The sequence below is a fragment of the Salvelinus namaycush genome, chromosome 6, assembly GCF_016432855.1.
Source record: "Salvelinus namaycush isolate Seneca chromosome 6, SaNama_1.0, whole genome shotgun sequence".
In the NCBI taxonomy this organism is placed as follows: domain Eukaryota; kingdom Metazoa; phylum Chordata; class Actinopteri; order Salmoniformes; family Salmonidae; genus Salvelinus; species Salvelinus namaycush.
The window spans coordinates 13,941,267-13,957,698 of record NC_052312.1 but is presented as its reverse complement, the minus strand read 5'-3'; the positions used below and the strand labels follow the sequence as shown (position 1 = coordinate 13,957,698).

The 16,432-nt window shown below is 43.0% G+C and overlaps 1 protein-coding gene across 1 annotated transcript in view; it reads right to left on the bottom strand.

Moving 5' to 3' along the window:
* Nucleotides 1-751: 751 nt before the first annotated feature.
* chrnb1 (cholinergic receptor, nicotinic, beta 1 (muscle)) overlaps nt 752-16,432 on the bottom strand; it is a 28,820-nt gene continuing 13,139 nt past the window's right edge. The window contains exons 8-11 of the mRNA XM_038995757.1: nt 10,289-10,512; nt 6,299-6,474; nt 1,202-1,349; nt 752-898 (exon numbers count right to left, since the gene is read on the bottom strand). Coding sequence (XP_038851685.1) covers nt 752-898; nt 1,202-1,349; nt 6,299-6,474; nt 10,289-10,512 — 695 coding nt within the window. The remainder of the gene's footprint in view (nt 899-1,201; nt 1,350-6,298; nt 6,475-10,288; nt 10,513-16,432) is intronic.

The window sequence follows — 16,432 nt, the reverse complement described above, 5'->3', positions numbered from 1 at the left end:
TGTGTGGTACAGATTTCTTCAGTAATGGGAATATATATACACACAGTATTCACCAGCTATACCAACTGTTACTAATATATATATATATATATATATATATATATGTGTGTGTGTGTTTGTGCTATTCTACTCCTGGATACAAGAATAGACTTCACACACACTAAACAACACAAAGGATGACCAAAGGTACATATAGTATACATGCCAAACACACATTCTCACTCTGGTAAATTAAATGCATACACTTGGTATTTTATAGTATCTGGTTTTCACTGTCTTTATCCTCCCACCAAACATATAGCAATCAATAAATATATATTAGTAAAACCAGGGCCCGTATTCAGAAAGCATCTCACAATAGAAGTGCTGATCTAGGATCAGTTTAGCCTTTTAGAACATAATGAGTAAGATTCCATCGACTGGGGGGTGGGGGCTGATCCTAGATCAGCACTCCTACTCTGAGACGCTTGATTCCTACTCTGAGACGCTTGATTCCTACTGCCCCAGAACTACAGCAATGTCACACTTCAGCACAGCAGATATAGAAAAAGAAACCCTTCCATGTACAGTATAGAGTAGCTATGTCCAAGGCATCTTTGGTAAGAAAAGTGGAGTGGACAAGCCTGTAGAGGATCCCGCTACGCATGTCTGTTTTGGAGGCTTGGGCAACTGTCAAGGCTTCTGGGGTTTCAGTGAGGTAAAGTTTGGGATCTTGTGTGTGTTCATGCATACGTGGAGTGTGTGTCCCACGTTAGGGGTACTTAAAGGGGTCGCTGGGGGTGTGGTTGAAGCTGGCGTTGGCAAAGATGCCCAGGGTTCCCACAGTAGTGAAGACCACAAAGATCCACAGGAACATGCGATCCACAACCATGGCTACATACTGCCAGTCCTCCCTCAGCTGGAGGGGGAGGGAGAGAAACAAAGAAGAGACAAAAGTCAGGAAAGTAAAGGGATCCATAACAGGAATAAATAGATACTCGTGAAGGAGGAGAAATAGACGGAGCTATGGGAAATGTACAGGCTAGAAGCTATAGACATCTAGACTTTCCCTTTCCTCTTAGACCCCTCTCCATTCACTCAGCCCATTCCCAGACCCTATATAGATCTTCAATATTCTCCAGAAGCTGGAGAAATCGCAAGGGAAACTAAAGACTTCAAATGAGAACGCTCAACCCAGGCAGGTCCCCCACACAGCACTCACAGCGGCAAAGTCCTTCTCAGCCTGTAGCTGCTCAGCGATGTAGATGATGGCCTCGATGGCAGTCTTGAGCTCCGGAGGCAGAGTGAGGTAGTGGCTGGGCCCGTCGATGAACTTCCTCAGGTCAGTACACATGCCCTCAGACTGGTACCTAGACATAAACAAGATACGAATTTCCAATCCCGAATAAACTACTACCTCCTATTCCCTATACGCCTAGGCCGTTTCGTGGCTCTGGGCCTGAATTCATAGTGTCTCAGAGTGCTGTTATAGGACCAGTTTGCCTTTCTGATCCTAGATCAGCACCCACTACTCTGATACGCTCTATGAATACGGGCCCTGAAGGCAATGATAGGTGTAGGCAAAATGGGGTACATTTCTGCCTCACTACTGTATCAAGGATTGCAAAGTGGACCTAAAACTTCAATCGTACAGGGATTGATTTGAAAGAAGGGACGGGTAAGGAGATAGAAGGGGTTAAAACTAGTCCAGATGTCACCACAGAACAAGCAGGCAGAGATGTGCAGACAGGCCCAAACTCCACAAAGCTCATTACTAATTAAAAGCTGTGAAATATCAGCCTGCTAACAACAGTCTGCACTTCCTTTCCCTGTATGTTTTGAGAGAGAGAGAGAGAGAGAGAGAGGAGAAGGTCAGATAAACATCCTCTCTTCTCTTCCCTCAGCTCTTTAGCTAGACTGGGCCTTTTTCTGCTGAGATAAGGTCAGAGAAACTCCCTCCCTGCTCCTCCTTGCATTTTCTCCCTCAGCTCTTTAGCTAGACCGGAGCAGTTTTCTGCTGACAAAGCTGTTCTGAAGAAGTGGGGTTGCCATGTGTTATGATGGGTTGCCGTGGGTTACAGGAGGTTACTAGCTATAACGATGAGTCAACACAGCTTTACTGCGAGTTACCTTGAGCAAAGTGGGCCCTATGGGCCCTGGTCAAAAGTAGCGCACTATCTAGTAAATAGGGGCCATTTTAAACCCCTAATCCTGGACATATGGAGATTATTCTACTAGTGGACCAGATGTAGTCTCTTCTCTCAGGTGGCAGTATCTGTTTTGTCTGAAACAGCCCTCTATGTTGCTGTAGCCCTGTGGAGACTGTTAGTGTTGCAGTTCTCTGTAACTACCACAAGGAGTCAGCATGGTGCTGTGTCTTTTAGCCTGGCTATGGTGTGGTCCTAAAGCATCTCTCGGGCAAACAGGCAGGTCTTCTATCGCTCTCTGTAGTCTATCTACTTGGTATTCCGGGCAAATCCTGGCTTTACAATGCAGTGGTGTGTGTGTGTGTGTCTCCCGGGCCGGCGAGGCGAGCAAATCGCCACTGACCTCAGCAGCTCGTCTCTCTGTTTTTCTGGGATGAGCTACCTGACTGAGGAGGATAGACTCCTCTCTTCTCCTCCCTCCTCTTGGTCCCCCTCTCACAGCGTCACTTCATCAGGGAGATGTAGATGAGTAATCAGCGAGACTAATTAAACTAAGACCGGCCACCAACGGTGCCAAGACACACACTAAAACCAATTAAGAAGGACAGGAGGGGGGCGCAGGCTGTGTAGGGGGGGCGGAGGGGCGTGGGCAGAGAGCTATTGCTGCCTCATCGAATCGCTCTAGTAGTCACTCCCTCTCCTCCATCTCCGAATCGCAGAGTCCCCCCCCCACACACACACACACCAGGGCTAATGTGTTAGAGGCGATTTGCGCTGATCATCATTATTTTAGCAATGATTTTCGCACTCTCTCTCTCACGGCCTCAAACTTCAATTCCCCTGTGAGTTGATTTAGAGCGGCGGGAGAACGTGCCTGTGGTTAATAAAGCTGTAGTTGCCTGCCTGGTTTTCTATGTGTGAGTGTGTGTGTGCGCTTGCGTGCGTGACTCTGCCTGTGTGTCTGTGCATGGGTGTGTGTCTGTGTGAATGGCATCCGGGGAGGGTTAAAACATGTTCTCAGACACTAAGTTATCCATTAGGTCCTCATGGTAGGAATCCCTGGGGGGCTGCTCTTCTTCAGAACTGAATGAGTTAACAGTAAATGATGGTAGTTCACCTTAGGGGACACTAGGGAAAGTCAATGACCCCGGAGGTGAGTCGTCCCCAACAGACCCATGAGTAGAGGCTGTGGCTAAGTCTCAATTGGCACACTATTCCCTACATAGTGCACTACTCGCGCTGGTCAAACGTAGTGCACTATGTAGGGAATAGTGCACCCTTTGGGACTCAGCCTAGGTCACTACTTTCACCAAGTAATCTGTGATAGATAGGGGTGCAAATTCTCACAGCCATCTTTACCATCAGAATGACAATTAGAATTACTTTTTTAAAAATCATTGAATTGGTGCAAGCATTGGCTGGAGGGAGTTTCCACCATTGTTAAATCCACGATGGGGAGAATAGGTACACTTAATATGGCCGCAGGTCCCATCTATCACATCACAGACACAGAAATCGAATGGGAATGTATATTCTAGAATGTTTTATTCAATGCCAATGCAATGACCTTCAAATTACCATAGAGATAGTTAGAGGATTCAACTTGGATATCACCTACTTTAGCATGGACATTGCCATTGAGAGCTTCCATCATTTTAAAGTAGTCAACTGGGTGGAGATTCCTATGGGTTGGGCGCGATCACCCAATGATCAGAGAATTGTCTTCTTTAAATAGGGTGCTATCACAGAGTTTCTAAACCCAGAGGTGCAACATCGTGAGACTTCCAGGAAGGCTTGCGAAACAGACAAAGCAGACCAGGCCGTGGTTTGGGGTTTGAGAGGTCAATGAAAGTGAAGAATTCTTCCTTAGGTTGTTAATTTTCTCAAAATCTAAAAGCCACGACCCAGATTCGAGCCGATGTCTTAAAGATGCACTATGCAGAAATTGCTCAGCCATTTCCTGGTTGCTAAAATCCTCATAGCCTAATTTCAGTGTGTGACAAAACAAGCAAGTATAGTGTAGAGCAGTGGTCATCAAACGGTCGATCGCGGGTCGATGTCCATGGGATTCCTAGTCGATCACCAAACATTTCTGTAAAAAACAACAATGATAAAGCCTTGCGTTCCTATTTAAATTTATTGCGCTGTTGACAGTAGGTGCACTTGATTCAGCAGCCCTAGCGCCGGGGAAGTCAGTGTTCCCATTTTATGTATCTGAAGGTAGAACTCCGCCTACCCGGCAGGCCCAGAGAGCAAATCAAGTGAACCTATAGGCCTACCGCTGGCCAATCAGTTAGCTCAGCTCACCGTGTCTGTAGTTTCCTAGAGCCACAGACTTTAAAAAGAAACCTCAAATGCACAGCGAAGTTGATACTGTGAGATTTCAAAACCATGACTAGAGAGACAACGAATATACAGCAAAGAGCAGCTGTTTTTTATGAGTAAGTTAAACATTGAAGTTGTTCCCAGCACTGTCTACACTCTGTTAAAGCCATAAAATGCTTGTTCTCCCTACTTACACTCACGCTACAACCAGCACTGTAAAAGGAGTAACATGAATTGGTGCATGAGGCAGAAATATTGCAGTGCAACTTGAGTTTTGCTACCAGCTGGAAGACTGTGTCCCCTTTTCTCAGCAGAGGGAGGGAGAGCGGAGGGACGGTGTCAGTGAGGTGAGAGGTAGCCTGCGCCCTCCCTTAGTGATGGGTCATTCGCAATTTGCATACTGCGACAACTGTTTTTTTTTGAGCTCAATGTTTTTCTGCGGGTGAATGAGGGTGAATGTTCACTGCAGAAACAAGATCATAGTGGGGAAAGCACATCAATCTGGTCCACAGTGATTTTTTTCCCAGTGCGTAAAAACATACTTTTCCCAGATCTAATAATGTGGTAAAAATGTATTTCAATACGCATTTCACGATCTGGCATAATGGTAGCCTGCCTTTTGGGATTTACATTGTAGATTTGCAATTTCTTCATGGTTCTAGATTGATTTAAGCATTTTGAACGAAGAGCCGTTTGGCAGCTTGCTCAACGAAAATACTCTGAAAGCCCATCCCTACCCTCCCTCCCGTCAAACTGACCATCATATGCAATCAGTCCAGTAAAAAAAATAAGTAAAATATTATGCTCACTCAGCTGTGCCTCACAAGTAATACAACAAATGATCTATTACCAGTGTGATCATATACCTACATTTTTTAAATATCATATCAAAATGGTCTGAGAAGAACATTTGCAGGGCAATTCAAGCGAAGCCAATATGCAGTTATAATGTATTGGGCCTATAGCCTACTGCACAAACCTCATTGCTACAGCACTGTTTTTAATTGGTTAATGTTGCATAGGCTTACTTTCTTAAGTCATGTTTTAAAACAAATCTGAGTCGGTAGATCTCGGCTTGCATTTTGACTCAAAGTGATCTTGACTCAGAAAAGGTTGGTGACCACTGGTGTAGAGAATGATTCATTGTACCCTCTAAACCGCTGAGAAATATATTTTCCATTACCAAAACGATTGTATTTTCAGCTGTTTGAAGCTGCTGTACAAAACCTAAAGTAAACGATGCAAAAAAGAAACTTAAGAACGGGAAGCATAGAAATAGTACACATAGAAGAGATCTACCGCTTCTTAGACTTGCTTTCAACGAGAACGATATATATATATATAACACACATTTCTATGTGAATTTGATCAGGTCACTCAATAAGTTACATATTGCAGCTTTAAGTAGTTGAACATTTTATTACTCCAACCTTGTGAAAGTGAAAAAAATACACATTTTAATTTCCATCAAAAACAACTTTATATCGAGGGAGTGCCTTGATTTGACGGCCTGCTCATGCGCAGTTCGGCGCGAGACGACTGTTAGACCCAATGGCGCGTTTCTACACATGAGCTTAGCTAGCCAAAGTTGCCATGACATAGCCTACAAGTGGGATTGGGGACTGCTATTGGATTTACTGCTACTACAGGTGGCGGTAAATCACCAATATTAGCATTACACTTTTTTCAAAAACAAAATAAGAAAATGGACTACTTTAAAATGAAGATTGCCTCAATGGCACCACCCATGCTGTTACAGATGCCATAATGGCACAGATACAAAATGAGACCTCTTTTCATCTCTATGGTGTTGGGCTAACATTTGACCCCCCCCGCCGACCTCTCACCTGTTGGGTTTGGGAAAGAGGAAGCAGGTGTTGGGCTTGCGTATGAAGTACTCGTCGGCAGCGCGGCTGATAGTCATATTGTTCTTCTCCCTCCTGGGGGGCTGGTCCAGGGAGAGGGGCATCTCCACCTTGGGCCGCAGCATGCCCAGGTAGGGGGGCAGCATGTGGATGAAGATCTGGGAGAGGGAGGAAAGGGAGGAAGGAGGGAGGGTAGAAGGGAGGGCTTAGCACGGCAGGCAGCGTAACATTGATTTAACTATAGAAAAATGCCTTATTTTGTACTGCATGGGGGTAATCAGTCAAAGTAATATTCAGTGATATTCATGGATTTGAACAACCTTCATGGCTTTCCAGAGACCTACTGTCAGTAATGAATGTTTCAGTGGATATGTCTGTATAAATACCTTCAGAAATACCATGAATCAGCATGTTATTATCAGCAAGGCTGTTTACCAGCTGTTGCTTCCGCTAACTGTACTTGTATATCGTGTGTGTGTGTGTGTGTTCGCCTCTCTTTCTGAATGGCGGCAGGTAGCTGGTTCAAATACCTGAGCTGACACAGTGAAAAATCTGTCGATGTGCCCTTGAGCAAGGTACTTAACCCTAATTTGCTCCAGTGGCACCGTACTACTATGGCTGACCCTGTAAAACGTTTGGCAAAGTCATTCCACGGAGGGCCAAGTGTGGGTTTTCGCTCCTCCCTTGTACTCGATTGATAAATTAAGGTCACTGATTAGTAAGGAACTGCCCTCACCTGGTTCTCTAGGTCCTAATTGAAAGGAAAAACCTAAAACCAGCAGACACTAGGCCCTCCACGGAATGAGTTTGACACCCCTGGTCTAAAACAACACATTTCACTGCACCTATCCGGTGTATGTGACAAGAAAACATCTTCATACACTGAGTGTACAAAACATTAGGAACACCTGGTGACTATCCAGGTGAAAGCCATTATCCCTTATTGATGTCACCCGTTAAATCCACTTCAATTAGTTTAGATGAAGGGGAGGAGACAGGTAAAAGAAGGATTTTTAAGCCTTGAGGCAATTGAGACATGGATTGTGTATGTGTGCCATTCAGAGGGTGAATGTGCAAGACAAAATATTTATGTGCCTTTGAACGGGGTATGGTAGTAGGTGCCAGGCGCACTGGTTTAAGTGTGTCAAGAACTGCAACACTGCTGAGTTTTTCACGCTTAACAGTTTTCTGTGGGTATCAAGAATGGTCCACCACCCAAAGGACATCCAGTCAACTGTGGGAAGCATTGGAGTCTACATTGGCCAGCATCCCTGTGGAACGCTTTCGACACCTTGCATAGTCCATGTCCCGACGAACTGAAGCTGTTCTGAGAGCAAAAAGGGGGTGCAACTCAATATTAGTAATGCCAAGAGAGTGCAAAGCTGTGGCTACTAAAATATATTTTGATTTGTTGAACACTTTTTTGGTTACTACATTATTCCATGTGTCATTTCATAGTTGTGATATCTTCACTATTATTCTACAATGTAGAAAATGGTACCGTATAAGCTATCTATAAATAACAATAAATTGAATATTTTCTTACAAATACACCATACATTGTTGGAAGGCTACTGTCCACCACTCCAGTGTCAGATATACACTCATTGAGTTTGCACTAAAGCCGACCTTCTCGTTCTGTGTGTGTGTGAACGTCTGCTTGCTTTTTGTGTGCGCACTTGTGTGTCCACTCAATCACTCCGACACACAAGCCAGCGCTGCATGTGTGTGCGTCTGAGTGAACACACCGTAGAAAACTATTTTTTGCATGACTGAGTCTCAATGCATCAACCCTCTCATTCTCAAAAGTAGTCGTATCAGGGAGACAAATTCAATCAGGTGCCAGTAGAAAAGCTATTGGGGCAACGGACTGGGAGCGTCTACATGCGTCTCTGTTTGCAGATAATGGGGCTCAGATATGAGAGAGAGAGAGAGACCGTGTCCGAATACCCGTACTTGCATAGGCATTTTTGGTATGCGAAAATAGATCGTTTTATAGTATATGACATTTCTAAAACGTAGTATACTTTAAATGGCAGGATGTCACTCATTTTGGCTTCTCATCTAGAAGAATTTGTTGCACACTATCGAGGAAGAGAATCGTCTTTCCAGACCCATGTGTATCTGACAACAGCTGACCTTACGGGTGACCTCAGTGGAACATTTGGGGAACGTCTGTCTGTCTGGGGCATGGGCTCAGGGACATAGAGGAGGTGTCCGAGAGAATGACATCACTCATTAAGGTCACAGGACCGAAGCTAGAGACAACCCCAACCTGACGGCTGAGCTGAGAGACATGGGTTTGGAATAGAGAGTGGAGCTAAAGTACATGGAGGCCAGACTGACAGCCGGTGAGATGGTGGAACTGAAGAGAGAATGCCGTTTTAGTGAACAAGGTGGTCGAGCAAGGAGTGGAGCTGAGCGTCACCAAGACTGAACTGCAGAGCCCCAAGAACCCAGTGGATCAACTGAGAGGAGAGGTGGAGGAGCTGAAGAGAGAACGCAGGCCTTCTCTGCTGCTTTAGGCCATCCAGTGGGACCCTTCAATGCTGACACCTCTCTGGTCTACACCAATGTCCTCACTAACATTGGTAACACCTACAGCCCTGATACAGGGCCTTCACAGCACCAGTGAGAGGCGTCTACTACATCAGATTCATTGGTATGGACAACCGTATAATGGTGGCAAACGACTACAATGATGGACACAATCAGTACTGTATGTATCCAATGCAGTGATTCTGTTACTGGAGAAAGGAGATGTGGTCTCCATACGCCGGGACTCAGTATATTTATTGCAATCAGCCTGTCTTCAGAGGCTTCCTGCTCTTTCCTATGTGATCGGAACACCATATCTGAGGTTTAACTGATTTCGGTGGATGTCACATTGAAACTCTAAATGAATTCCTGAATTTGACAATAAAGGCTTTTTAAATCACTCTCTTTCTCTTCTTCACATAAACAGACAATGAAGTGTGCACTAACCCACAACGGTCCTAACCAATTAAGGCTAACTGTCATCTTTGATCCAATGTGTGATGTCACAGTGAGTAGCAAGCATATCTGGTAGTGAACCTTGATCTCTGCTATATCCAATTTCATTTAAATACAGTCAGCTCAGGAAGTAAACTGACATTCCAATTACATTATTTCTCAGTGCTTGCCACTCACTGTGACTTCTCAATGCTTTTCAAATTATATATATATTTTTTTATTGGATTTGGAATTTTTGTTTACTTCCTGTATTGGCTGAATTTTAATGGAATTGACCACAACCCTGGATATCGCATTTCACTCTGTCCTATGTGGCATTCCCCATTCACTGCGAGTACAATGATATGCTAACCAGCTAATGAATACATCCTGTCAACGGATCTCTGCTCAGGAAGGAGAACTCCTCAGTTGAATATCTTCTAGCTGTTGACGCACACTTACTTTTAGAGGGAAAAAAGGAGGAGGAACAGAGGGAAAAGGAGGATAAGTACTGTATAGTGTCCCTCTCTTTTTTCTATCATCCACTTCCGTGCCGTTTCGTTCTATTAAAACATGCACATTTTCCGGCGTAGCCATGGTGATTGTTCAGCCATTCAATGATGGGCGTGCGGCGACCTATGGCGGTGGTGGAGCAGTACCGAGGCGATGTAATTAGCTTGAAATAATGTAGCGGCCAGAGCCGATGGAGGTTAATATGCATGCAGGTGCACGTCTGGACGGACGGACACACACGTTCAACACACGCACGCACATTCACAGGCACGTATGGACACACACACCTTCACGCCTGCCTGAGACTCCCTTTACAAATGTTTTCTTCTTCTATCGTTTTCTTCTGCATTCCTCCTCCAACCATCATAAATATTTTTTTTGCGTTTTCATCGTATCGGTTTCTATGAGGAAAGGAAGGGAGAGAGGAAGGCATTTTTTTGGGGGGGGGGGGGGGGGGGGTCTTGCAACAGGGCTGCCCAGTCTCACCTTGCGGACCCACATGGGCATGTGGTGTGTGGAAGGGGACCGGTGGTGCAGGTTGAGGACCACCACACTGAGGATGACTGAGACGGTGACCAGGATCATGGTGAACATGAGGTAGTTGACGATGATGGGGACACCCAGGGAGGTCTCGGGGACCTTGTCAGCTAGCAGCAGCAGGAACACAGTCAGGGTGAGCAGAACGTTGATGGACAGACCCATCTTCTCACCTGGAGAGAGAAAGGAGGACAGACAGAGATAAATAGATGAACAACATACAGAACAGATATTATACACATAGGTTAGAGATGACACACACACACACGAGCGAGAGATCTATATATACACATTGACATTATACAGAATTGATATTATACAATTTAGATATGGATACACACACACACACACTTTCCCCCGCACACACCCCATCTCCTCCACCCTCCTCCCCTCCCCAGTTGCTACCAACACAGAGGACACCCAGCGTGAGTCCCGTGGTCAGGTTAATGCGGTGCAGAGCGGATTTATAGAGCCTAATAGGTTATTAACAGAGGAATTATCCCCCTTTAATCATTTGTAACATGTCCTTAGTCTGGCCTACTGAGCTTGTGTGTGTGTAGTTAGTGAGAGGAAGGGAGAAGACAAAGGGATTGATTCTGTGTGTTAACAGTAGCTGGCCCATTATGTAATCCATCAGCTAATGACTTGTAATGGGGGGGGGGGATTCATCTCGCGTTCCCTTTCTGGTGGAGGCAGGGAGCCCTAAAATAGCATATCATCAAAATCAAATCAATTGCAGCACATTTTTGGACTCATTCAGCAGTTTTTACCTGATTAAGTACAAAACCATTTTGAAATTTATGTTGAAAGTTCCATTTATATTCCTAAAACGTATGTGGAAAAATATTGCCGTCACCGCTTCCTGTTGACAAGACATATTGATAAAAATCCCAATGTCAAAACACAGTTTTAAAGTGTCAAAAATCAATAACCAATATGCAGAAACAGTTTGTGATATATTGAAAATCTCAACATAAAATGTACAATCTACACACACATGTGCAACAATAGTAATCATATTACTTGTATTTTTTTTTTTTTAAACGAGAACCTTGTAAACTGCATACGCACCAAAAACCTTGTTGCTTTGACAAGTGGCAATAAATCACTCATCGATTGAAACCAACTCAAAAATCACATGGAAACTGGATATATTTTTTACATCAGTGGTTAGAGGACTACCTGCCGAACACAGTCCAGTCAGCTACATTATGGAACGTAGGGTCACCAAAACAGTAGGGTCACCAATACTGGGGTCACCAAAACAGAAAGAGAAGTGCAACACTGTTTTGTCAATCACTCATTGATTAAGTTGAAATCAATAACGCAAGAGGGGAGAGGAAGTTCCACATCCTGATAAAACTAACACAGCTCAAAAACCCACACAGAATCTGGGAATAATGTGTACATCACTGGTTAGAGGACACTTTGTGGAAGACGGCTAGCTACATTTTGAAGAGTTGCATTTTGATTCAAGTGGGTCGCCAACACCATAAGTGTAACGCGATCCTTTTTTTATGAATCCCTTCCATGGATATCACGCTGAAATCGATAGAACAGGGGGCAAACGTTTAAACTAACACTATTCAAAAGCCACACGGAAACTTAATAACCTATACATGATTGGTTAGATGAGAACTTGTATAAGGCTTATATCTACAGTTGAAGTCGGAAGTTTACATACACTTAGGTTGGAGTCATTAAAACTTGTTTTTCAACCACTGCACAAATTTCTTGTTAACAAACTATAGTTTGGGCAAGTCAGTTAGGACATCTACTTTGTGCATGACAAGTAATTTTTCCAACAATTGTTTACAGACAGATTATTTCACTTATAATTCACTGTATCACAAATCCAGTGGGTCAGAAGTTTACATACACTAAGTTGACTGTGCCTTTAAACAGCTTGTAAAATTCCAGAAAACTATGTCATGGCTCAAGAAGCTTCTGATAGGCTAATTGACATCATTTGAGTTACTTGGAGGTGTACCTGTGGATGTATTTCAAGGCCTACCTTCAAACTCAGTGCCTCTTTGCTTGACATCATGGGAAAATCAATAAAAATCAGCCAAGAAATGTGTAGACATCCCACAAGTCTGGTTCATCCTTGGGAGCAATTTCCAAACGCCTGAAGGTACCACGTTCATCTGTACAAACAACAGTACGCAAGTATAAACACCATAGGACCACGCAGCCATCATACCGCTCAGGAAGGAGACGCGTTCTGTCCCCTAGAGATGAATGTACTTTGGTGCGAAAAGTGCAAATCAATCCCAGAACAACAGCACCTTGTGAAGATGCTGGAGGAAACAGGTACAAAGTATCTATATCCACAGTAAAACGAGTCCTATATCGACATAACCTGAAAGGCCGCTCAGCAAGGAAGAAGCCACTGCTCCAAAACCGCCATAACAAAGCCAGACTACGTTTTGCAACTGCACATGGGGACAGAGATCGTACTTTTTGGAGAAATCTCCTCTGGTCTGATGTAACAAAAATAGAACTGTTTGGCCATAATGACCATTGTTATGTTTGGATGAAAAAGGGTGAGGCTTGCAAGCCGAAGAACACCATCCCAACTGTGAAGCACGGGGGTGACAGCATCATGTTGTGGGGGTGCTTTGCTGCAGGAGGGACTGGTGCACTTCACAAAATAGATTGCATCATGAGGGAGGAAAAGTATGTGGATATATTGAAGCAACATCTCAAGACATCAGTCAGGAAGTTAAAGCTTGGTCGCAAATGGGTCTTCCAAATGGACAATGATCCCAAGCATACTTCCAAAGTTGTGGCAAAATGGCTTAAGGACAACAAAGTCAAGGTATTGGAGTGGCCATCACAAAGCCCTGACCTCAATCCTATAGAAAATGTGTGGGCAGAACTGAAAAAGTGTGTGCGAGCAACAAGGCCTACAAACCTGACTCAGTTACACAAGCTCTGTCAGGAGGATTGGGCCAAAATTCACCCAACTTATTGTGGGAAGCTTGTAGAAGGCTACCCGACTCGTTTGACCCAAGTTAAACAATTTATAGGCAATGCTACAAAATACTAATTGCGTGTATGTAAACTTCTGACCCACTGAGAATGTGATGAAAGAAATAAAGCTCAAATTAATAATTCGCTCTACTATTATTCTGACATATCACATTCTTAAAATAAAGTGGTGATCCTAACTGACCTAAGACAGGGAATTTTTACTCTGATTCAATGTCAGGAATTGTGAAAAACTGAGTTTAAATGTATTTGGCTAAGGTGTATGTAAACTTCCGACTTCAACTGTATATTTTGGAATGGCGAGTGTTGATTTCGGGAGGCTGCCATCACGGAGCAGGGACCATAACACTTTTTCTGTTAACTTCAAGGAATCACGACCCGCCATAGGATATCAACAGCGTCAACGGTTGGCTGCCATTTAAAACTACTTAGGCATCAAATCCCGTTAACGGGATCGATTTGACAACATCCAGTGAAATGGCAGAGCGCCAAATTCAAAATTAAATTACTATAAATATTAAACTTTCATGAAATCACACATGCAATACACCAAATTAAAGCTACACTTGTTGTTAATCCAGCCAACGTGTCAGATTTCAAAAAGGCTTTTTGGCGAAAGCAAACCATGCGATTATCTGAGGATAGCACCCCACCAAACAAACACATGACATTCATATTTCAACCCACCAGGCGCGATACGAAACTCAGAAATAACGATATAATTCATGCCTTACCTTTGAATATCTTATTTTGTTGCCACTCCAATATGTCCCATAAACATCACAAAATGGTCCTTTTGTTCGATTAATTCCGTCGTTATATATCCAAAATGTCCATTTATTTGGCGCGTTTGATCCAGAAAAACACTGGTTCCAACTCGCGCAACATGACTACAAAATATCTAATAAGTTACCTGTAATCTTGATCCAAACAACTTTCCTAATACAACTTTAGGTATTTTTTAACGTAAATAATCAATACAATTTAACCTGTTGAGGACAGAGGGCGCTGTTTTCACTTTGGGGGAAAATCGTGCCCAATTTAAACGGCCTCGTACTCAATTCTTGCTCGTACAATATGCATATTATTATTACTATTGGATAGAAAACACTCTCTAGTTTCTAAAACCGTTTGAATTATATCTGTGAGTAAAACAGAACTCATTTTGCAGCAAACTTCCTGACAGGAAGTGGAAAATCTGAAATCGATGCTCTGTTCTAGGGCCTGCCTATAAATGTCCTTGATATTTATTAGTATACATGCACTTCATACGTCTTCCACTAGATGTCGACAGGCAGTGAGAGAAGAAATGGAGTGTATAACTTGATCTGGGGTCGAATAAAAGCTCTTGGCATGACGTGTCACCAGTTTCCTGTTTTCTGGAGCGCGCGAGAAGGGACCTGGTATTGCCTTCTGAAAAGCTGTCGTTATAGACAACTAATATCTCCGGCTTTGATTTTATTTGATAAATGTGACAATATCATCGTAAAGTATGTTTTTTCAATATAGTTTTATTAGATTATTGAAATTTATTCGGGACGTTAGGCGTGTTGCGTTGTGTGCCTTTGTTCAGGAAGGAGCGCTTCGCGCTACTTTGCTAGCTTTCCGTGCTAATTGACTGGAGAAGAGGACATTCTAAAACCAAACAACGATTGTTCTGGACAAAGGACCCCTTGTACAACATTCTGATGGAAGATCATCAAAAGTAGGACCCATTTTATGATGCTATTTCATATATCTGTCGAACATGTGAAATAGTAGTTTGCGCCCAGATTTTGGGCACGCTCTCGCTATAACTAAGCTGGATGTCGTAATGAAGTTATTTTTAGAATTTTAACACGGCGATTGCATTAAGAACTAGTGTATCTATCATTTCCTATACAACATGTATTTTCTAGTAACGTTTATGAATAGTTATTTGGTCAGAATAGTTGAGTGTCATAAAAATATCCGCACATTCTGGGAAAAAGTAGCTACGTTAGCCTGTTTGGCGTGCAAGCCCGACGTCGGTACACTTATGACAACAGCCACTTCAAGTGCAGGGTGCGAAATTCAAAAGATATTTTTTTAAAATATTTAACTTTCACACATTAACAAGTCCAATACAGCATATGAAATTCACATCTCGTGAATCCAGCCAACATGTCCGATTTTTTAAATGTTTTACAGGGAAGACAAAATATATAAATCTATTAGCTAACCACGTTAGCAAAAGACACCACTTTTCTTACTCCATCAGTTTTTGACTCCATCAGTAGCTATCACAAATTCGGCCAAATAAAGATATAAATAGCCACTAACCAAGAAACAACCTCATCAGATGACAGTCTGATAACATATTTATTGTATAGCATATGTTTTTTTCGAAAAATGTGCATATTTCAGGTATAAATCATAGTTTACATTGCAGCTACATTCAGAAATTGCACCGAAAGCAGCCATAATATTTACAGACACCAACGTCAAATACCTAATTACTCATCATAAAACATTTCTGAAAAATACATAGTGTACAGCAAATGAAAGACAGGCATCTTGTGATGCCAGACAATATTTCCGATTTATTAAGTGTTTTACAGCGAAAACAAAATGTTGCGTTATATTAGCTTAGCACAATAGCCAGAAACACTTGGGCGCCGGCGACTACGACAGATATGAAATAACATCATAAATTGGGTCTTACTTTTGCTGATCTTTCATCAGAATGTTGAACAAGGTGTCCTTTGTCCAGATGAGTCGTTGTTTGGATTCAGAATGGCAACTTTCTCTCTCCATTTAGCAAGCGCGCTAGCCGGGTTGCACGGATCTCTCCATGTAAACAAACGGAAGAGAACGGAACACGGCAAAACTCCCGAAGAAATTTCAATAATCTGATGAAACTATATTGAAAAAACATACTTTACGATGATATGGTGACATGTATCAAATAAAATCAAAGCCGGAAATAATAGTCGCCTATAACGTCAGCAAAACAAAAGGCAACCCCACTGTCCAAATCGCGTTCTTCAGAGTACCGGAACTGGGGTACACGTCATTCCAAGAGGATTTATTCCATCCCAGATCGAGATAATCACCTCATTTCTTCTCTCACAGCCTTCT